Source organism: Protopterus annectens, chromosome 4.part0, assembly GCF_019279795.1.
Source record: "Protopterus annectens isolate FY-2018-M chromosome 4.part0, PAN1.0, whole genome shotgun sequence".
Taxonomy (NCBI): domain Eukaryota; kingdom Metazoa; phylum Chordata; order Ceratodontiformes; family Protopteridae; genus Protopterus; species Protopterus annectens.
This window is the reverse complement of record NC_056733.1, coordinates 512,307,754-512,332,142: the sequence shown is the minus strand read 5'-3', so window position 1 is coordinate 512,332,142 and position 24,389 is coordinate 512,307,754. Positions and strand designations below refer to the sequence as shown.

Here is a 24,389-nt window from a genome sequence, read left to right as displayed (position 1 = left end):
GACATAATCTTTAGTTGCAAGCATTATACATTGCAAACCATATTGACGTAATTTTAGTTGCAAATATTATACATCACTTATAATCTACCCAATCAGTCAGTCAAACACTACATAGCTCATTCAAATCCTGCCTTCTTTTAAACCTCAATCCTCCCAATATGTACTGTTCCCACAATTCCCATTTTTCTATGTAATTTGCTCCCATCCTTTTCTAAAGATCCCAATTCCAGTTGTTTTACTTCTTTTACTATATTCACTACTTCTAGTATGGTTGGTTTAGACTTTGATATCCATTTTCTAGTAACTGCTTTATTGCAGACACCATAATTAACCTCAGCCAGGCCTTACTATGTCTAGGCAATTCCAATTTCATATCATAGCTCAGAAAAATAATTTCCCCTACATACACCAATTTGCTCACCCAGTATCTCCAGTATCTCTGATAGAGTAGTCTGCAAGGAATCTTTAAAGTCTGCCAACTCATTACACTCCCAGAAAATATGTTCCCAATTACCTCTTTCTTCCCCATCACACCTCCAACATCTGCTATCTACTTGAGAAAAAATTCTCTGGCATCTACTTGGTGTATAAAAATACTTATCTAAACATTTTCAAGCAAAAATTCCAAATCATCTCGATTTTGTTGCATATCTGGGAGACATACATATATTCCCCCATTGTTTATTTGTGAATTGCTTATCCAGTCTCTCTTCCCATATCTTTCTAACCTCCTCTGACTGATTCTTACAGTTATCATGCATTATTTATATGCACTACTAATTACTCCTTTTTTAACAGCTGCTTGATTTCTAGAATCTACTAAAAACTCTACCAGCCTGGTCTTTCATTTAGGGCCCCCTATTTATTTCTCTTTGCCTATACACTGATACCAATCATTGATAGGGAAGGCAGTCTCTAACCTGCAGTCCAAATAAATTCTTGGCATCTTCCCATTCATATTACCTTTCCTTCTCTAGTTATTTGTTCCCATTACATTGGTTCCTTTGCTAGTTTTCTCCAATAAATTCCAGCACGCTCATGCAGTCATTCCTATCAGCAGAATCTCCTTTCTACTTTTCCGTGTTGGCTTAATTCTTAGAATACTTTATTTTCATTTATATAAATGTAAGTCTGCTTGCGTTACACATGATAATTTAATAAAGATGTTTCTTGAAAAAAAAGAATACTTACTGCTACTTTATGAATATAACAGTCTGTATGATTATTGCTATTCTCCTTAAAAGGTCTGCATTCAAAATCAGAGTCTCTCCTTGTTTCTTGAGCTTCCCCCATTTCATCATCATCCCTTTCCACTTTGAATTATAGGTTTCTGCTTGTGCTATGTACAGGAGCCTTAAATGTGTAGCTCTGAAATACCCCATTCAAATCAGGTAATCCCAATCCACCTTGTTATATTGAAGAATCAATTTATCCCACTTGACTCTTGCCACTCACCCACCCAGATAAAATCCTTCAGCTCTTTACTAAATGTCATCTAGAACTTCTCCTCTCATCGATAAAAAATATGCCTAACCTGTATACAAAACTAAAAGGACTAAAACATTTTAACTGCTTGTATCTTAGTATCCATATCCATATAACAGCTTCCAGTTTCTCAGGTTTTGTATTGTCTTCTGTTTAGTCTCTTCCCACATATCCCCTAGCTGCCACACATGAATCATTTTTAATCCATATTCCCAGGTACTTCATTTTAGCATGTCCCCATAAATATGAATACTGCTGAACCAATCTGTGTGTGGGTGTATAATCTACAGCTGTTGCCTTTGTTTTGGCTTTGTTAATTTTGTATCCTGAAAACAGATGAAATTGTCTCAAAATGTTCCACAACAATGGAATGTTCTATTCTGGTTTTATCACGTATAAAATAATATCATCTGCAAACAGAGCCAGTTTTTCTTGACTACCACTCCAATTATATCCTTGAATTTCTGAGTCACTTATTTTCTTTGTCACTGGTTCTAAATATGATTCAAACAACAAAGGGGAAAGAGGACACCCCTGTCTGGTTCCTCTGCTCAAGCAAAAATCATCAGAGAGGGCCCCACCCACTTTAGTTTTTGTCTCTGGTCCCTCATACATCCTCCTAATCAACCTTTTAATTTTAACAGAGAACACAAATGCTTCCATTGCCCTGCTCATAAAGTCCTAACTTACTCTGTCAAATGCTTTCTCTGCACAAAAACCCACCAACAACAGTGCTTACATTCTGTTTTCCTCTGGATCATCAATGTTCCGTTGTTGTGTCTTTCGGCTTTTCCCGGTTAAGGGTCGCCACAGCGGAACTCCGGTCCACTAATGATTGGCAGTAGATTTTTACGTGCCGAGTTGCCGGCCCTGACGCGCAACCTTCAACGAAGGTATGCCCATTCACACATGTCTCCACACAGAAGATACTCTAGCTGAGAATCGAACAGGACAACGTCTTACTGTGAGGCGACAATGCTACCGCAGCACCACAATGTTTTGTTAATGGTGTAAAATGCCTGCCTCCATCCATAAAACCAAAATGATCTATATCTATCAGGTTTGGCATCACTTTTGCCTTTATGTTAGGCATTATAGACATAAACCCTTTATAATTATGGTTTAGTACTGAAAAGGGCCTGTATGAAACTGGATCTGATGAGTCTTTACCCTCTTTAGGTATTACAGCCACCACCGCTTCCTTCCAGGATGTTGGTACTTCTCCTCCTCTTAATACCTTTAAACAAAACCTACCAGATTTTTATCAGTTTTCTGCCCTCCTAGTTTCCAAACTTCCACAGGAATACCATCTATTCCTTGGGACTTTCCTGTGGATTTGTTATACATCACCATTTTTTATCGCATCTCCTCACTGTTGGTAACTGAGCCTCAGCTATCTCTAACTTTGGCATATTTAATTCTTCCATTAACATTTCTACTTGTATCTTTTCTTAATTTCCATATTTCTCTGCTTTATATAGACTTTCATAGAATTTCCAAAATATTTCTACGACCTCTACAGAATCTCTTGTTGTCTTCCTTGTTATAGGCTCTCTAAGACTGGTAACAGCCCTTTCTACTTTCTGTTGCCCGAGTTATTATGCTAAAAGTTTTTGTAATCTATAGTTATTATCAAAAAACAGTTGCTTAACAGCAGTCTTTCTAAACTTGTGTATATTATCGAGTTATGAAGAGGATGACAGGCTGTTGGTCCAGATGACATACCTGTGGATGCATGGAGGTGTTTAGGTGAAATGGCAGTGGAGTTTTTAACTAGATTGTTTAATGAAATCTTGGAAAGTGAGAGGATGCCTGAGGAATGGAGAAAAAGTGTAACTACAGAGGGATTAAATTGATCAGTCACAGCATAAAGTTATGGGAAAGAGTAGTGGAAGCTAGGTTAAGAAGGGGGGTGATGATTAGTGATCAGTAGTATGGTTTCATGCCAAGAAAGAGCACTATAGATGCGATGTTTGTTCTGACAGTGTTGATGGAGAAGTACAGAGAAGACCAGAAGGAGTTGCATTGTGTCTTTGTGGACTTAGAGAAAGCATATGACAGGGTGCCTAGAGAGGAGTTGTGGTATTGTATGAGGAAGTTGGGAGTGTCAGAGAAGTATGTAAGAGTGGTACAGGATACATACAAGGGTAGTGTGACAGAGGTGAGGTATGCGGTGGGAGTGACAGATGCGTTTAAGGTGGAGGTGGGATTACATCAAGGATCAGCTCTGAGCCCTTTCTTATTTGCAATGGTAATGGACAGGTTGACAGACGAGATCAGACAGGAGTCAACCGTGGACTATGATGTTTGCAGATGACATTGTGATCTGTAGTGAGAGTAGGGAACCGGTGGCGATTACCCTGGAGAGGTGGAGATATGCTCTATAGAGAAGAGGAATGAAGGTCAGCATGACTAAGAATATATGTGTGTGAATGAGAGGGAGGCTAGAGGAATGGCAAGGATGCAGGGAGTAGAAGTGGTGAAGGTGGATGAGTTTAAATACATGGGATCAACAGTTCAGAGCAATGGTGAGTGTGGAAGAGAGGTGAAGAAGAGAGTACAGGCAGGATGGAGTGGGTGGAGAAGAGTGTCAGGAGTGATTTGTGACAGACGAGTACCAGTAAGAGTGAAAGGGAAGGTGTACAAGAAGGTAGCGATATGTTATATGGGTTGGAGACAGTGGCATTGACAAAAAGGCAAGCGTCAAAGCTGGACGTGGCAGGGTTAAAGATGTTAAGATTTGCACTGGGTGTGACAAGGGTAGACAGGATTAGGAATAAGTATATTAGAGGGTCAGCCCAGGTTGGAAGGTTTGGAGACAAAGCCAGAGAGGCAAGATTACGTTGGTTTGGACATGTGCTGAGGAGGGATGCAGAGTATATTGGGAAAAAGATGCTAAGGATGAAGCTGCCAGGTAACAGGAAAAGAGGAAGGCCTAAGATAAGGTTTATGGATGTGGTGAGACAGGACATGCAGGTGTGGCACAGCAAGATGCAGAGGACAAGAAGAAATGGAAAGAGATGATCTGCTCTGGCGATCCCTAACGGGAGCAGCCGAAAGAAGCAGAAAAAGATCGAGTTAATCCCTTATTTTCGGTTTATCATTCTGCAGTTGCTCCTCTTCTTGTTCTGTTGGATTCCCCCTATTCTGCAATACTTTGTCAGTCCCTCTAAATAATTCTTGTTACTTCTTTACCATATCTCTCTCTCTCTTTTATTTCCACCCTATTTTTAAATGCCACTTCAATTTTTATCCCACTCCCTGCTATATCTTCAGAAGAAATTTGTATCTTCTCTAATAGCTCCTGAATAATTTCCACAACCCATTCCTTAAATTCCTGTCTTTTCAACAGATAGGTGAAAAAGCACCAGTGTTTCATTTTTATTTCATTACCCTGTGTTTTTATTTTAGTTTTTATTGGTGCATAATCTGAAAAAGTTATTGGGTGTGTATCAAGATTCTAAATTAAATGTTTCAATGTTCCTGTGAAATGTAAATTTTGTCAAGCCTAGCAGAATTTTTGTATCTTGGGGAATAATATGTAAATTCACTCTGAACTCCTGGCACTAAATTCACATTTTCCATGCCAAATATTTTTATAAATCTCTTCAAAAATCTACCCACCCATTGTTATATTTTCCCTTCTGGGCCCCCTAGATGCATCTTCATTGCTGCAAGTCAAATTCCGGTCCCTACCTACAAGTAATACTCCTAGCTGAAAGATAATTATTTCTCCCCAAATTCTCTTAAGCTCCACTGTAGCAGTTTTAAGTAGAATATAAATACATGCCAGTGTAATCCTCCTCCCTTGACAGTAGCTCCTTAGTACTACAGATCTACCATTATTATCTTTTATCCACTTCTATCACTACTGGAGCTCCTCCTGCAATTAATATGAGTACTCCTCTTTTCCTTTGTCCTAGGTATTCTGCTGAATAACCATCCTATAAATCTTTATCAAACTCACATGCCCAGTTCTTTCCAAGTGTGTCTCATGTAGCATAGATATTTGCACTCTGCATTTTTAATATAGTTTACCAGTCTTTCTTTTTTTGCATTTATCTGTGAGACCATTGAGATTTAAAGACATTACAGAAAGCATCACTGTGTTAAAAAGTTATTATTCCTACCTTTTATGTGTAACAGCTTTATTAAGTGTCTAGTTCCAACTTTTGTGTTACATGCAAACACTGTTTGTCAGGTTTAACTTTTATACAGCTGTTTCTTGTCATATCCACTTGAACCTATATCACATCTTTAAAAACTTTTTGTTTTACTTGAAAGCTCTCAAACAAAAAACAAACACATCCCAATACCCCCCAAATGTATTAACTTAATACTAAACACAAAACTATGTACATCTTCAAATACTGAAGTTTTAACCTCCTAAAAGAACACGTCCCAAACTGGCAGACATACTCACAGACTTGGGTTAACCTAAAAGAAAGGTTATTCATGCTAAGACAGATGGTACAGCCTGAGCTTCTGCTACGTCCTACCTGCTTTGTCTTATCTTTATAGATTTCCCAGATAGGAAGACACATGAATGCTTTCAGAAAACATTTATCTCCTAGCCATTTCTCTTTATCAGACTGTCTCCGTGGAGACATGAGGACCAGATGTAGAGATGCTATTAAGCATACATTTATTTACTATAAAAAAGCTTTATAATACTCAGTGTTATTTTTCATTTACTTGCTTTTTCTTAAAACTTGTTACCAGATCAAGCTAAAGGCCTTAATGCAACCATTCCCCTATGAAAGAATGAGAAAAGTACATCAATTTTTCTTTTTTCATGCTCTTTTGACCAGACTTTTCTTCTTTTTTCCCTATGGTAGTGTTGACATTTCTTAAAACTGAACAAGGAGAAAAAGAGAAGGGAAAAAAAAACAGAGCACCTGTTTATATTAGTATCCCCATTGCACTTGAAAATAACTGAGAAAACTTTACTTTATAGCATGCACAAAAAATCATGTACTATAACAGTATTACCATTAAGAAAAAAAATATGATTTACTTACAGTTAACTTTCTCCCTCCTCTTCTAAGTATTTTTCTGAACATTAATGGTATGAAGTAGGGCATATTCTTTAGAGTCCCCTACAAGTTTAACAAAGCCAAAAAAATCAAATATTTCCATATTTTCTTGCTCTGTTATGTTTCACAAATGTAATTATTTCTTTGTAATCCCACATTTGTCAATTTTCAAGTAAATGATTTTATTCCTGTTCATCTCCATCTCCCAAATCATGCCTCTGCTTCATTTGCAAGTAATCTAGAGTCTTCTAGTCAACTCTTAATTTTTTCCCTTCTCTTAAGCATTTTCTGTTGAAACACTGGAAAAGGTTTCACTGGTTGGTCTTTATTACCAGAAGAACAAAAGGCAGAATCTCCTTTTGTTTCACAAATCACTTTTTGTTGGACAAACTTTTGTATTTCCTCCTTAGCATATACTGCATCAAAAAATGATTTTGTCCCTCCAGGAAAGAATACTTTGAAGATGGCTGGGTACAGCAGTTTGAATCTCCTGCCTGCTTCTCAACATTCCCTGAAGAATAGAATAAATTTACTCCTCTTCTGACTGGTATACAGTAATTATTCTACACAAACACTCTGCTGTCTCCCACTTTAAGTACTTTGTCCTTCTGCCACAGTTTTGTCAGAATCAACTCCTTCTGCTGGTAGGATTGCATCTTTACTATTAAAGGTGTAGATTGTTTTTTCATGGCCAGGTTTGGAGCATACAAGCAATGTACCATTTCAATTAACAACTCCTACTGTGTAGTACCAGTCCAGTTGCTTATTTGTGCTTTCATAAAATGTATACCATCTCTTCTTTCAGCTTCTCTGGTACATGAGAAAATCTCAGCTTTTCCCTATGTACTTCATCCTCTAATTCTATTTTTTTAAACATCTCTTCTTGAGCAGTCTCATTTTCAGCCAGCCTTTTCTTCATTTCGACCTCAGATTTTTGCAGTTTTATTACCTCATCTGAATATCTTTTTAAAGCTCCTTTCATTTTCCTAGCCTTTTGTTATTTGGGTTGATATACTCCATCAGTGTTTCATTTATTTTAATCAGGTCTGTATGCAGTTGCCTTATATTTTCTTCTCAGTTACTGGAAGCCATTTCTGAAGCTTGTACTACATTTTGCTGAACAGCTGAAGTACTCTTCCCAGTGACTGTTTTTTTCCTCAACTTTTGTAGCTGATTTTATTTCTTTTTTTTTTTTCCTGGCATCCAGGCAATGCACTTATTGGCCAGCTACACTTCTGAGTTTCTGTTTTCACACTGGAAGAACTAGAATGAAGCTGTTACTCAATGTGCAGCCACCTTGGAAGTTCCAGATTTTAACTATCTTGTAATAAAATTATTTTTGTATTCACATAAACATCATAACTTTAAGATATATGAAAGAAAACTTAATTACAGCCCTTACCTTTTAAGCTTTTTCAAAAGCACAAGGTATGCAAAGTACTGCAGATGACTAATTTATGTACAAGATCAATGTGAAAGGAAGAAAGTAATACAATATCGGTACCTGTGTGAATCCACATATGTTAGAAGAGTTCAGGTCATACAGTTATTCCCCTGGATAACAAACATCTTCTGAATTTCTTACCTCATGTCATTAAAAAAAATTAATTCTGAAAAGTTCACTTATAACACTAATTAATTTTCTGACTCATAACACATTACAGTGCAACACATTTAGTAAAAATCAGTAACCCTGGAAACAATTACTCCAAATTCACAAAAAAATAAATAAATAATCTCAAGCATATATTTTAAAAATAACTCTCTATAAAAGCAGTATGCCTGACCCTACAATGTGCTAGTGGCACTTAAAGATAGTAACTTAAGTAAGCCATCAAATCACTGTATTTTCCTGCAGCTGTCAAAATTGTTTAGGCATATGTATTACATACATACATATATATATATATATATATATATATATATATATATACACACACACACACACACGCACAGGGGTCTACTTCACATACCTGAAATACCATATAACCAAGCCATCAATACAGAAACTTCAAATGAACTATCACAAAGCCAAAATGTTTCCCAGGGTAAGTAACCACTGGGCCAAAAACTCATGGAGAACACACCGCACCATCTACGACCTACTCAGGTGGGGGGGTATGCCTCCACCCCCCCCTAACTAAATATACCAACTCTGTGACTGCACTACAGTGGGGAAAAGAGTAAATCTCCCCTTGTTGGCCCAGTGGTTAGTTACCCTGGGAATCATTTCAGCTTTGTGATCATTCATTTATTTGAAGTTTTGGCATTCTCTGCTTAGTTATATGGTCTTTGGTTATGTGGTATTTCGGGTATGTGAAGTATACCCATATACACATGCACACATGCACACACACATACATATATATATATATATATATATATATATATATATATATATATGTGTGTGTGTGTGTGTGTGTGCGTTTTTTATATATATATATATATATATATATATATACATGTGCATAGATCTGTGTGTGAATGTAAGTATATATCTGTGTATGTACACAATGTAGACAGAAAATAACTTTTTCAAATCAAGTCTTCACCTGTTATTAACAGTCCATTATATATTTCAATATAGAAGATATAAAGAGATTTGGAGACGCACACATACAATAGACACAGATATACATACAAGCATACATACAAATACACACATATGCTGTGTTATTTATTGTCAGAACTGTCTAATGCTGAGTTTATCGAATAATGGAATTTCAAAGGTTGGTAGCTTGCAGGGTAGGTGCTTTGATTCATGGTAAGTGGACACATGTTTTAAAGCCAAAGCTTTCAAATATTATAAATTTTGGCATTTGGGGTATGAGTCTGTACGTGTTTGCAGATCAGGTAAAAAGATAGTCTTAGTGTTATGCCTGTTTATTATGTACAGGAAGTGGGTCCAGTTGTCTTGTGTAACGGTACTGTTGGGGAAAGAAACGTAGGATTCGTGTTAGGGGTAGGCACAGTTTTTAGGTTAGCACACATTAAGGGCAAAACAGCCTCTGCCCCTAATCACTACCCTACACATTACCTTACAAAAACCCTTTCCCTAATAGTATTATTATTCAGAGTGTGTGTGCCTGATGCTTTGGTCGAATATCTTCCATTGTTCATGGAAAGATACTAGCAACTGGTGTCACCGTTTTTGGTAAGCTACCTTTCAAGGATGTGAAGGGTTAATTCAGGAAGAATTTGTGGGTGTTACTTTTGATGTGTGTACAACATTTGCTCCTAGGTAGCTACTCTTTTGAATATCTGTTCCTGTTTTCTGACCTAAGAGGTATAATGCCAGCTTTTTTCTTTACAAGATTGTCACACTACAGGGATACAGCATATGTCCTTTCCATGCTTTAGTGTAAACTCAAAGTTGGCATATATTAAGTTGCTGAAGTGTGAGGGCACATGGGGTTGCCCCCTGTATAACAAAAAAAAACTTTTTGGTTCTTTTGTGTGTTTGTGTGAGTGTATTTTGACTGTACAGTATGTGCTTTGTTTTGGGAATGCATGGTTGTGTGGAACACAGTATGCAATTAGTTTCTGTCAAATGTTTGAATTGAGATCTTTTACATTAATCAACATATACTCAAGTACAAATATACACAGATTGCTTTTTCTGAGCCAAGGATACTCTGGTTTCATGAACAGTAGCTAATTCTACTTCAGCACATACACAGGAAAGACTAATATGGTTCCTTTGTTTCATGAATCAGCACAGTCCAACATTGGATGACTGATCTTTGACTGAATTCAGCCAGGAATTGGTTATTTCCAGAAAATTTGAACATGAAGAAAGTGAGTCTCCAGAATAATCTACCATGGAAGAAGGACTCCTAGAAATAAATCACTTCAATTTGGCATGGAGAAAACCTTCTAAAGAATGGATGTAGGAGCTAGCATTTGTTCAATGCCTGATCAGGACCAGAGAACTCTTACTTCAGCTACTTCCACAGTGATCAAGGGTCCAGTGATAAAGACAGTGATAAATGTGTGTCCAATAAACTCAACTGGTCTGGGAGCCAGTCACAAAAAGGATGAAGCGCATTAACCAAGCATCATCAACAACAATGTTTAGACTCTAGTACTTGGCTTCACTAATTAAACTATTGTTGAAGGCATCCTTTTAGCTCTCTCAGTGCTGAGTCCTACGCAAGTTTAATGATATGAAAGAAAAGATTTGTCAGTCCTGAGATCAACCGGTCTTCATTATGTTTTTCTTAACTGGTATTCTCTGACAGAAAGGAAAATGATATCACTAGAGAAATGATGTTTCACCTTGTATGAGGAAAACAAACAGGAGTGTAGTCAGTGATAACGAATGCTAATGTAAAAAAAAAAAATGGATTGATCTGCCAACATAGAAAGAGAGCCACGGAATCCTCATGAATGACATTATCCTGTCTGAAAAAGAGTAACAGCACAAAGCACTATATCCTTCAAAATTTTCAGAAAGCTATTTCTCAATCAAGCAGGACATACACAGAATCAATGTTCCATAACTTTGAAGGTTTTGAGATTCTCACGAAGAAAATCATCCCAAAATATTGACACAAATAAAGTGATTCATGAAAGGACCAGCTGATAATGCATTTTAGTGCCATGATGCATTTTCCGATCTGTTATTCTCATCTTATGCAGGTTGTTTATTAACAAAAAGGTTTAGTAAACTTTTTAATAAGGCACTGCCCACATAAATGAACTTTATCTCTCAGTGACCTCACTGTACAGATTGAATTTGTTTGCATATTCAACAGACACACCCCTTCACATGGGCAGTGGTGTGCTCATTACAGTCTATGGATGCATTCTCATGCTATCTCTGAGCTGACATCACAAAGGGATAAAGTTCACCAAGGGTCAGTGAAAGCCCATGTGATCACAGTTTAGAAAAGGCATATTTTGTTAAGGATTTTACTAAAAAAATGTTCAACGTATACTTAAAGTGTTAGTGGGGAAAATGCATGTAGTGCAAAAGGTAAGTAAAAAAATGGACAAGAAAAAAATTTAAATGAATTAAAAAACAGAAATGGCTGAAACAAAGAAGGATATGAAAGCCACCTACAAAAGAAACTATTAAGTGAGCTTGTGAGGAAGAACTAAAGTATGCTGTTTATGCCCCTCCCTTCATGGATGCTCCTCCTACCTAACAAATGAAGAAGACTACCACAGAAGAAAATAGGAGTGGCAGATGCATTGCCATTGAAGTGACCAAAGATCCATCTGGAGGATGCAGAAGAAATGGATGCACCCCAAACAGAATACAGGACATTTCAGCATACTGGCTCAAAATGTGTAAATATAACTTTTAGAATCAATCAGAAGAAGTTAGAAAAGAATGGAAAGTGAAAATGAAAAGGCAATACACAAAGTAACAGTGGGAGGACATTTGTATGACTCTTAAGTAAGCAATAACATTTATAAGGTTTAGGAGATTTTTGCATAAAAGTGTTTGCATAGATATTGTTATACTCAAAGCAGACTTCAGAGAATTCTTCCTCAGGTAATTAGCAAATGCTGGAGGTAAAATGGAAAAAGAGAGGGGGATAATTAAGAACATTTGTTTTGGAAATGTATTGTTAGCAAATTTTAAAACTCCCTGCAGGGTACTTTATCAGAAATACTGGAGGAGCAAATTATTGTATCTAAAAATATATTTTTTGAGCTAGAATATAGACAATGAATTGCCTAGACTGAGTAAGACCTTACTAAGTTTAATACTACTGGCTGTCAGAAAAAGCAATTACTAAAAAATAGAAATCAAAATGTAAACTAACCATAACTGAAGTATTGAATGTTGTAAAGCAGATACAAGAGTTTGACATAGAATCTTTAGAAAAAGGGGAGCTGCAAACTACATAGAAATAGATGGAATTTGTGGGAGCAATATATGCTGGGTAACGTTCAGGAGGAGGAGTGAAATTTCAAGGAAGGCAGGGCTTGAGTAATTTACATAAGATTGGAATTAATGATGATTGTTAAAAAAGAAAACATACACATACTGCACGAAAATGACAAACAATGTCTGTGACGTATATGTGCCCATGTCGTTACCCAATATATGTGAAATTAATAAAAGTGTTTAAGAATGTGTCAAACTACAGTGGTCTTTAATAGTAATACAAGAGAGTGAGTCTGTTAGTCTTGGACATATCTTTAGGTTCATAGGTAGGTACTAGGCTATTGGCCCTAGGGCCTATATAAGCCTAGCCAAATGGTACCCTGGCTTTTGCCACCCAAGAAAATTATTTTCCTGTGCCCCTGTCGAGCAGAGCCACAGAAGTGATCCCCAGGTTGAATTTCCTATCTCCCATCCAATCATCAAGATTTTTCTTGAAGAGTGCTAATGATGAGCTTTGTTTGATACAGATAGGTAGTTTGTTCCAGAGTATGGAAAGTCTCTGGGACAGGAATCTATCCCTCCAGCATGTTCTGTTTATTGTCGTGATAAGGTTTAGGTCCCTAGAGTGTGTAACTCGGAGGGATTGGGATTTCTTTACGTGGAGCATGTCCAACAGCTCTGGGTTTGACATCTCTTTGTATGTTAGGCAGAGATCACCTCTGAGTAGGCGACATGCAACAGAGTAAAGCTGGAGTTTTTTGAGATGGTCTGCATAGGGCATCTGTTTGAGGCCGGTAATCCTCTTTGTGAGGTATTTCTGTGGCCTTTCCAGTTGTTGTAGATGTCTTGTGAGGTACATACCAAAAGGGGCATTGTACTCTATAATGGGTCTAATGAGTGATGAGTAGAGGGGAACAATGACCTCTTTTTTCCTGGATGATGGAAACCTTTTGTGATGATGTGTGCCACGTAGAAGGATTTCCTGACTACTGTGGTGATGTGATTATCAAAGGAGAGACAACTGTTCACCTGTGTCCCAAGGTCTTTTATCACACTTTCAATGTTAAGTAGACTACCGCCTATGTGGTAGTTCATGGGTACAGAGTTTTTACCAAAAGGGATGACAATGCACTTTTTGGCATTGAGCTTGAGGCCATGGCTTTGACACCAGGCATGTCTCAATGAGGCCCTTTTGTAGGATGTCCACATCGTTAGGAGTTTTGATTATGGCTCCTAGTTTGCAGTCATCTGCGAACTTTGTTAGCCAAAGACCTTCTGTGTTAGCCTGTACTTCAAAGAAGTAGATACCAAACAGGAAAGGACCTAGGACTGAACCCTGTGGTACTCCAATTGTCACTGGTTTGAAGATGGATTTAGAGTCTGCTACTTTCACAGTGTGGGTTCTTTCAGTGAGCCAGTTGGCAACCCATCTTGTGACATAGGGATTTATACCTAGTTTAGTGAGTTTGTCTATAATTCCAGAGTGGGGGATGGTGTCGAAAGCCTTGGCGAGATCTAGATAGGCTGTGTGTACCACCTTACCCTCATCTACGGTTTTCATTGTTAAATCACTTCATCAGCCCTTTGCGTATCAGCTGGATTTTGATAAGAAACATTTGGTTTACTAGATGTTTTTGTTACTTATTTTAATGGTACACACACCAGCTAAAAACAGAAACAAGAATGCAAACATGACTGACCAGATGCACTAAGGATCAAGTCACAAAGAATCAAGCACAACAAGGAAATGTTAGTTAAACAGGACATGTTCAACCCTTTCTTTTTCAAGCCATCATGCAAAATAAAGCTTTAGTTTCTTGTACACTTATTTCAGAAGTTACCTCTAAATATGTTTATTTTAGGGTCACAGTCAAATATCTGTTAGACCTGTGCAATCCAATAAGGTCAAATACCTTAATTTGACTGTGTTACTTTTAACTAGTTACACAACAGCACACAATTCAAACTTGCATATTAGTACTCGTCTAATCTATATTTCTCAAGACTTACATTTTCAATTTTTTTAATGTAGTTGTAGGTAATGACATCCACTTCTTGCAGGTCTGAATCTGGGTCCAGTGGCTCTCCTACTAACGTCTTCCAGAATGAAGGTAAAAGGTCTATGGGTAGTGGAACATCAGCTCTAATTGCAATTCCCAGCAACTGTCCAAAAAAATGTAGTAACTGCTCTTCTGCATATGTAATAGGACTGGGAGTCAGTATGTATTTGCCCTGCAAAAAGAACAAAATTATAAATAATGTATTATAATGTGCGTTTCTCCATTAACTGCTATTATACTGTTAGAATGAATAATCCACATCACCTAGGCATAAGCTTTCCTGCCTGAATCACAACAAATATTTATTTTTCATAATATTCAATATATTAAAACAAACATATTTTAAGCTGTAAATCTCCCTCTAATGATCTGGCTCCTCTTGAGTGCTGATGTCTTGGCAAGTTTTCATTAATGTGGAAGTCACTGCTGGTTCTCGCACTACTATTCCTTCCCAAATGATCAATGTCAAATTTGGTGATTATGATCTAGCTGCAAGTCGGCTATGAAGGTACAAAGGTTGCAGCTCTGGCAGGAATGAAGGCAAATGAGTTTCAATCAAATAATCCAAGCATCTAACAATCACATATGCTTTCATGGGAAGAAGGGAGCATTTATTTATTTTTTTAACCACATGAATGACTAGTAGTGGAAAGAGAATGGTTAAATTTTGGTCTTTAAGTGTAGGCTGAGCATGTGTGACCACAGCAACTTCTAAGATGGTACCTAGGGCACAAAGGCAGCAGTGGGAAAGGCATCTGCAAGCATGTACTGCATATTTAGGCAAGAAAAGCATGGAAAGTATACGCATAAATGAAAATCCTTCCAGCTACGGATAATGGCCATCTGATAACTAACTCACCACTCTAGTGACAAGTCCAGCCACAGAAAAAAATAATCTGACTCCTAGAAAAAAAGGAATACCTCCATAAAATGATAATATGGTCCTATCTATACCTGTAAGTAAAGTGGGAACAAAGGTTAGCTGCATACTAAGGAAGCTAGATGGCCAAGAAGACACACATCTATAAAAGTCAGAAAATATCTAATCATCCACAAATTTTTAGAATTATAGATGAAAAAGTAATGAAAAAGATAGCAGATGAATTTTCGAACTTGTTTAGTGGCAAACGAGATATGGGGATGGTTTTAGTGCATGCTGGGATAGGGATTTAGCCACAAGCTGGCAAAAGGCCTTGACCTTGACAATAAAGGCAGAGACAGATCCGATGATCAGATCCGAACCCAACCTAGTAAGAATGAAGGCGAGACAGGACAACATCACATCTTGATTTTCAGGCAAACATCATGCTGGAAAGTCCTACTGTATACAAATATTTTTAGGGGGTGGATGGAAGGAGTTTTACTATTACAGTGGCATCTGCTCTGAGATTTACTGTTAAGTACCTTACACAGTATTATGTTTACTTCAGGAAGGGTCAATGTAAAAGTAAATCACAATATTTACGCAGATTCCTTAGCAATGTTATAGTACCCATGGAAGGTAGAGTTACAAGACTCCCTGCTTGTCCAACACTAAACCATACTTCCAACTTGTAATGTTTTGTGAAGGTGCGTAGAAGAGCTCATGTGACAGCTTCTAAAATGTTTTGCACAGAACGGTTCCTGAAACATGCTGCAGATGGAGATGACTCTCAGTTCAAGTATGCTGCTATTGTGCCTTACAGAGGTTTATTACTGGGACAACCATTTAGAAGCCTGCTTACTACAATGTAGGTCTTTTTCCTGTTCCTTGAAAAAAATTATCATTTTTCAAAATTCAGCAGTTCTAGTATAATAGCCAAGCAGTCTGTGCAAATCCAACCAAAACAAGATACATCTCCTTAACTTTAGCAGTCAGAGAAAAAGACTGGCAGTTGAATGTATCAGTCATTATGATTTTTTTTTTTTGCTTCAGCTGTGCTGAAAATTTTAGGATGTGTTCATGACTCACCCAACAGAGTCACCGTAGACTATATTTGTGCATAAAGATGATGCTACTGAAAACTCATGCATTTTGTCTAGTTCAGTGACATCAATGGACCGGAGACGATTTGCAGTTGATTAAATGTATGGCTAATTTTACTGAAGCAGACAGAAAGAGACAACTAGCTGAAATGATTTGTCATTATGATAGAGAAGCTGGTCTCACACAAATAGTGCAAAATGGCAGAAAATGTCTCGGCTTTGTTTAACAGGGCTTTAATGCACACACAGTCATAGCATTTAAAAAATTATCTTTCTTTTTCACTTTAGAGTAGTCCTCTGTTAGTACTTTCTCCTGCTACACTATTCTGCCCTATGTTGTCCACGTGCCCAAATTTTGTATGATAGCACCTTATAACTGTGTCTCATATTTTGCTTTTCTGTCTAAATTTTGAAAACACATCTTTATCCCTTGGTGTTAGCCTTGTACTTATCCCCCTCCTTCTCAAACTTGTTAGCTTAAAGACATATGATGCTGACAATATCAGTACACAGAAATGTCAGGTTTGACTTCAGTTTTCATAATTTGTTATACTGTACTGTGTACATATATACACGTTTAACTTGGCATGCAGCTGTTAGTGCTTTTAATACATATCAGACAATTTACTAAACATTCTTATGCATTATTTGATACTCTAGTTATTAAAATGTAAAAGTATTAGTGAATCTTCTGCCTATGTACTGCAGCACAGTGAGCATTGTCAATTCACCACAGAAGTTTCCCAGGTCAATCCTTTGCTAGGGTGCCTTCTGCGTAGAGTCTGCATGTGCTTCTGAGTTCAGTAGGGTTTTCTCCAGGAACTCCAGTTTCCTCCTACCTCCCAAAGACATGTGTTAGGAATACTGACTACTAAATTGTCCCTAGGTGTGTGTGTATGTGTGGGTGTACAAGCTTGTGCAATATGGAAAGACTGACAATCTACTTACATTGCCTACTTGCCTAATAAAGTCTGAGGATGGTGATGGCTGTTCAAAGGTTCAGTATTAAGAGATGGCTGTGACTTGTAAGCATGGACAGATGGAAGTTATTTCCTAGTGTAATACACATACAATGAATTCTACCATTTTCTGTTGGGTAGTTACTAGAATAGTCTTGCTGGATCACAGTGCAGCCATAAACCTTTTTAAACAAGAACTCTTTTTTATAAATACAGCTAAGTTAAAATGTCAAACGTGCTATACACATTTATTGGCAAAAGAGTTAAAAGATGTAACTGCTCAAAATACCAACCACTAATGATTTCCTAATTTTACATTAGTCAAAACCAAGCCAGAATGTTGTCAAATGTTTTTCAGACATACAAACATGGCTTTACAGAGGCAATTTAAGCGCTCTGTAGAAACATTTCAAGATATAGTTGTCTTCAAATTCCTAATGGCAACATCAGCAATCGATAAAACACACATCAAAAGAAACACCAAACATCTCACATAAGCCTTCACCAAATGGTCCACCAAAAGTGAAGTCCATAAGGCATGCATATACTTTATCTACTACTCTTGTCACTGGGGACTCCATTGTGAAACACACAAATGCCGCACTCAACAGATAAGACAAAAAAAAAGAAAAGAAACTACATATGCAACAAGCATACCTCCAAGGCTGGTTAAACAGGATGATACCATGGAGTTCATCGATGTGCAACTTGCAAGTCACCGCAGATAAGGTCCCTCACCATATTATGGCTAGCTACAGGTCACCATCTGTGCACCAAAACTCTCACCTAAACCTATCAAAGTCACTCACCATACAATTCAACCAAACATGCTACTCATGGGTGACGTTCCTCTATAGACTGGGAAACTTACACTGCTTCAAACTCACAGGCACAATGCTTCCTGGACTTTCTTAACATAAACGCCCTAGAACATGCATGCCCCAACCTGTGAATCAAACATCTGGTACTCACCAACATGAGAGAGTGTTTCATCCCCCCACCTCACCATGTCCTCACTACTGAGGTCGGATCACAAAACTGTCTCCTTTGAAGTAAAAATCAATATGGAAACCCCAGATAAACCAGTAACATTTAGGAACTAGGCTTAGGCAAACTAGATCTTATTAAGTGACAAACTGTCAAAATTCAAGTCTCTCCTTAACTCTGAGACCACAGCTATCTATTCAGAATTATTCAGACAGTCCCTAAACAAAAGTACAGTTTTGTACCTACCATAAATGTAGATGTTCGAGGATCCACATTGCTGCAGTCCTAACTATTGGGTAGTCCGCTGTCCAGTCGGCCCGAATACCAGAGTATATGGCTGACGTCGGTCAGGGCGCATTAGACTGACGTCAGTACGTCAGGGTACTAATGCGCATGACCGACGTCATATCCTCAGTCTTTTCTTGCCCCAGATGTCAGAAGACCCTAAAAAGACAAGGCCCAATATACCTACACCAGAAATATGTACAATATATACAAAAATATATACAAAAATATACAAAAATATCAGCATATAACCTCACCTACACAACCACCCCTAGACACAGAGGGGAAGGAGGGAGGGTAAATTGGACTGCAGCAATGTGGATCCTTGAACATCTACATTTATGGTAGGTACAAAACTGTACTATGTTCTTCGTTCCACATTGCTGCAGTCCTAACTATTGGGTAGAATCCCAAAGCAGAGGTAAGGGAGGCTGGCAAATCATAAAGAAGCAGGAGCTGACAACATGCCTTGCAAAATAGCTGTGGCAAAACCAGCCCTAGACTTAGAGTAGAGAGGAAGGTGATAATGCTTAGAGAAAGTATGCACTGAACTCCAAGTAGCTGCCTCCAAAATATCCTTAGTTGCCACCCCTTAGAAATGCTGTTGAAGTGGCAGTAGCCCTAGTGGAATGAGGCCTAATCCCAGCTGGAATCTCCTTGCCATGATGGGAATAACAAAATGCAATGCAAAACCCAATCCACCTAGAAATAGTTTGTTTTGACACAGGCTTGCCCTGAACTCAAAGCAAAAGAAACAAACAACTGCTGAGACTGCCTAAAATCCTTAGTCCTGCTTAAATAATAACGCAATTGCCTATGTACATCTAAAGTGTGCAAAATCTTTTCCCCTTTATTTTGGGGGTCTGCATAAAAAGTAGGCAAATGAATAGTTTGGTTTAAAGCCACACTAGAAACCACCTTAGGCATAAAGGAAGGATTAGTACGTAATGATACCCTATCCTTATGGAAAATCAAAAGGGCTCTACTGCCATAAGGGCCTGCAACTCAGACACCCTTCTTGCAGAAGTAATAGCCAACAGAAAAGCAGTCTTCCATGACAAGCATTTCAATTCAGCAGTAGCCGCAGGCTCAAAAGGTTGTAGAGTAAGTTTTTCCAACACAAAATTGAGATCCCAAGCAGGAGTAGGAGCTCTACGTGGGGTCTTATATTCTTTGCCCCTCTAAGAAACTGCTTGAACAAAGGATGCGAAAACAATGGTGGGTCACAATCATAGTGAGCTGAAATTGCTGCAGCATGAATCTTAATGGAAGAGAAGGACAAACCTTTGTCCAATAACTCAGTAAGATATTGAAGAGCCACATTCAAATTAGGCTCAGAAATCTCCAAATTCTTTGCTGTACTCCAAAATAAAAACCTCTTCCATTTTTCTCGTACACTTTCCTTGTACTAGGTCTTCTAGCTTCCATAATCACATTTAAAACTTGTTGAGGAAGTTGAGACCTGCTGTGTTTCAACACAGAATATGCCAGGCTGTTAGATGAAGTGAGTGAAGCTTGACATTGAGCAGATGACCGTCCTTCTGAGATAACAGATGCGGAATCAAAGGTAAAGGCCATGGAGGCTTCCTTACCAGACTCCTTAGTAGTGGGTACCAGTGTTGCCGAGGCCAATCTGGAGCTATTAAAATCATCCTTGGCTTGTCTTGTTTGACCTTTAAGAGCACCTTTGGAAGAAGAGGCAGAGGTGGAAAGGCATACACATGAAGATTTTTCCAACTGAAAGAAAGAGCATCCACTTTCCAAGCTGTGTGATGAAACCCCTTTGTGCAAAACTTTGGCAGCTGGTGGTTTAGTGGAGAAGCGAACAGATCTATGTCTGGAGTTCCCCATGACACTGTCAATTTCTGAAATACATGAAGATCCAGTTTCCACTCGTGGGGATCCATGATTTGTCTGCTTAACACATCTGCTAAGGAGTTCTGTGCTCCGGCAGAAACCTTGCCTGAAGAGTTAGTTGCAAGCTGAGCGCAGTCTCCCATAAAATCATTGCTTGCCTGCATAGAGGATAAGAATGTGTTCCCCCTTGTTTGTTGATGTACCACATGACAGTTGTGTTGTCTGTTAGAATCAACACCTGCCCTGGAAGAAGTAACTCCTTGAAAGCCATTAATGCAAACTGGACTGCTAACATCTCCTTCATGTTGATATGTAGATGCTGTAGTCTGGCAGGCCACTTGTCTTGTATCCACTTTCCATTTAGATGAGCTCCCCAAGCAATGTCCGAGGCATCTGTCGTTAAAATCTGACTCGCCTCTGGCCGGGTCACAGAGAGTCCCTTGTTTAGGTGACATTCCTGAGCCCACCACAAAAATTCTTTTTGAAGGCAAGGTATTATTTGAATGACAGTGTCCAAATCCTGGCAGTGCTGTGTCCATACATTTTTGAGATACCATTGCAGCTTCCTCATATGCAGTTTGGCATTGGGAAGCACCAGAATACAAGATGCCATGAACCCTAATGCTTGAAGGACTGTCCTTGCAGTCAGCACGGACTGATGAGATAGTTGATGGAAGTAAAGGGATAGACTCTTTTGTTTGTCCGGGGTTAAAAAGGCCACCTGGGCTGCTGTATACAGTCTCACACCCAGAAAGCACATGTCTTGAGAGGGTACTAGACTGGACTTTATTTGCTTCACAGAATACCCTAGGCATCTTAGCACTGCTATAACATATTCCAGATGCTGTAGAAGGTCTTCCTTTTCTTGAGCCAGAACCAGGCAGTCACCCAAGTAAGGATAGATTTGAATTCCTTTTAGCCTGAAGTAAGCTATCACTGGAGCCAGAACCTTTGTGAATACTCTGGGCAGTAGATAAGCCAAAGGGCAATGCAGAGAACTGATAATGAGAATTTCCAGCTCGAAAACGCAGATACTTCCTGCAACTTAGTCTTATAGGCACATGAAGGTAAGCTTCCTTGAGATCTAAAGTTACCATCCAGTGATCTTTGCCCAGCAGAGGTAAAAGCTGTTGTAACGCCAACATCTTGAACTTTGGAATGTCCAGATAAGTGTTGAGGATAGATAAATCCAAAATTGGTCTCCACGTGTTCCCCTTCTTTGGTACTAGGAACAGGCGAGAATAAAATCCTAGGCCCCTTTCTGATACAGGGACTGGCTGAATGGCCCCTATTTGGAGTAACAGAGAAATTTGCTTGTGAGCCTCTTTCCTTTGTGGAGGAGGAACGTCTGGCATGCCTTTGAAAGGGGCAATGTATGGAAATAAAACCTGTAACCGTGGTGAATGATATCCAACACCCATCTGTCTTGAGTGATTAAATCCCAATTTTCTTTGAAAAGAGACAGTCTTCCTCCCAAAGGAGCTGCCAGACGAGAATCTACTGGCAGCTGAAAAGGCAGGTCATTGGGTCTGTTTACGAAAGGACTGACCCCTGCCCTCACCAGAAGTCTGAGCAGGTGAACTCCCTGTTCTAGGCCTAAAAGAACCTTGAGCTCTGCCCCTACCACGCCTAGACCTACCCCTAGACTGGGAATCATAAGCAGGATATGTCCATCCCTTAGTAGGCCAATTTCTACTAAACTTCGGTGGCTGCACCTGCAAAAAATCTTTAACAGTTTGCATAGACTTAGCTTTGTCCTCCATTTTCTTTAAAACTGCTTCCACAGGCGAACCAAACAACACATCAGACTGTAAAGGAGCATCCAAAATCCTTGTCTTAACATGCTCAGCTAAATTCTGATCCCTCAACCAGGCATGTCTGCGAAGAACAGAACTAGTGGCAGCCACCCTCGAGGAGGCCTGTACAGCATCAAAACCACATTGCAAAGAATGCTTACCCACTTGTTCAGACACATGAACTAAATCCAGCAACTCTTTACACTCAATACCTTCCGCCAAAGCATCCACCTTAGATTTCAGTTGAGAAAGGAGATAATTCTGATATTTTAGCATGTGAAACTGACAATTCAACGCCCTCATGGCTAAAGTGGAAGAAGTATACACTTTCTTTCCCCATCTATCCAGAGCCCTTGCCTCTTTATCAGTGGGAACAGGGTTTTTAACCACAGAGGCCTTAACACCTTTAGGTCCCTGAGAAACAGTTTCCGGGTCTGCCCTAGGACTCTTAAAAAGATACTTATGAGCTTCAGGCACCCTATAGTACCTATCAGGTTTAACAGGAGCAGGAGGCAAAGAATCAGGGTTCAGGGAAGCCTCTGCAAAAACATCTTCCACCACATTCAACACAGGAGGTATAGCTAAGGGCCTATGCTGGGGCAAAAACAAGAATTCCCTAAGCCTTTTCCTGGAATCAGAGTAATCCTGGCCTTCCCATTTAAAGTGCTCCCTCATGGAATGCAGAGTCTCTGAAAATGAGAAATCCTCAGGAGGAGAAGCTGTAGGAGTGGAATCATCCACATCAGAATCAGAATAAGGAGGATACTCCTGCAAAAATCTTCCGCAGAAGACTCAGAAGCCTCTGAACACTGTTCAAAACTATCAAACTCAGGTTCCACCCTAGGCCTCTTATCAGGAGGGGGCATAGAACCTCTAATCATAGTAATCAAATCTTCTGCCATTTTAAGCATATGTTTCTTAGGCACAGAACCTGAAGTGCTAGGAGAAGCCCCCACTGAAGCTAAACTTGGCCTACCTCTCAAAGAAGTTTTGGAAACAGAAGGAGAGGCTCTAACTACCTTGGGAAGAGAGGGAAGAACAGTTACCTGAGAAGCCCCCTCAGCCTGGCCTACCTCCTGAGAAGGCACATCCTGTAACAGTAAAGTCTCTGCCTGAGACTCCAAAGAAACTCCTGGCAAAACCTCTGGCTCCACTGAGTTTCTAAAGAACCGCGTCCGGGACTGCCGGTTCATCAACCCTAGGCTTCGCTGTTTTGTCCTTGCGCTTTTTGACGAAGCGGCGCCGGAGCATCCGACGGCATTTTATAATTGCAACGCTTCCCAAACACTAACCTGGCACAGTCTAACCTTCTCTTAATAGTGCGTTTGTTAAACCTAGCACAAGAGCGGCATCCAACAACGTCGTGCTCAGGCCCTAAACAAGGTATACACAAGGTATGGTAATCCCTATGAGGTATCTGTTTCCCACAAGAAATACAGTTATTCACTTTTTCTGACATCCGTAAAATACTGAGGCAAGAAAAAACCAAAATGTTCCCCAACGGGGTACTTAGCCAACTCTGATTCGGTCTGAAACTCCGACTTCAGAAAATTCCAGAACGCCAACCTGCACTCGCAAAACTGCTTCTGCATCGGACCATGCGGCAAAAAAGACTGAGGATATGACGTCGGTCATGCGCATTAGTACCCTGACGTACTGACGTCAGTCTAATGCGCCCTGACCGACGTCAGCCATATACTCTGGTATTCGGGCCGACTGGACAGCGGACTACCCAATAGTTAGGACTGCAGCAATGTGGAACGAAGAACATCATGAGAATGGTTGCACAGAGGCTGCCATACTTACCAGAAGTAAACTCAAAACAAACCCCAGTGATAGAATCCTCATCTAAATGGGGTATATAATAAAAAAAATAAAGTCATGGTCAAAATCAGGAAGAGCAACTCCCTTACAGACAAGTGCTCTCTTATACAACTAATCAAGAAACTAAGAGGTCTAAAGTCCAGCAAGGCCAGCTATAATGTTAGGATAGCCTCGCAGGCTAATGACAATCAAAAGACCTTCTTCAGCTATGCCCAGAACCTTAAAGATAACACACACAGCAATGTGCTGAAATTGTGGTTAACAGTAACACCTTCACAGATCAAAGTGATATA

At 39.1% G+C, this 24,389-nt stretch overlaps 1 protein-coding gene across 2 annotated transcripts in view; it reads right to left on the bottom strand.

The window, feature by feature from the left end:
• HECTD4 (HECT domain E3 ubiquitin protein ligase 4) overlaps window positions 1-24,389 on the bottom strand; it is a 5,422,508-nt gene that overhangs the window by 146,534 nt on the left and 5,251,585 nt on the right. For both annotated transcript variants that reach the window (XM_044068422.1, XM_044068423.1), the window contains exon 72: window positions 14,374-14,595. In XM_044068422.1, coding sequence (XP_043924357.1) covers window positions 14,374-14,595 — 222 coding nt within the window. The remainder of the gene's footprint in view (window positions 1-14,373; window positions 14,596-24,389) is intronic.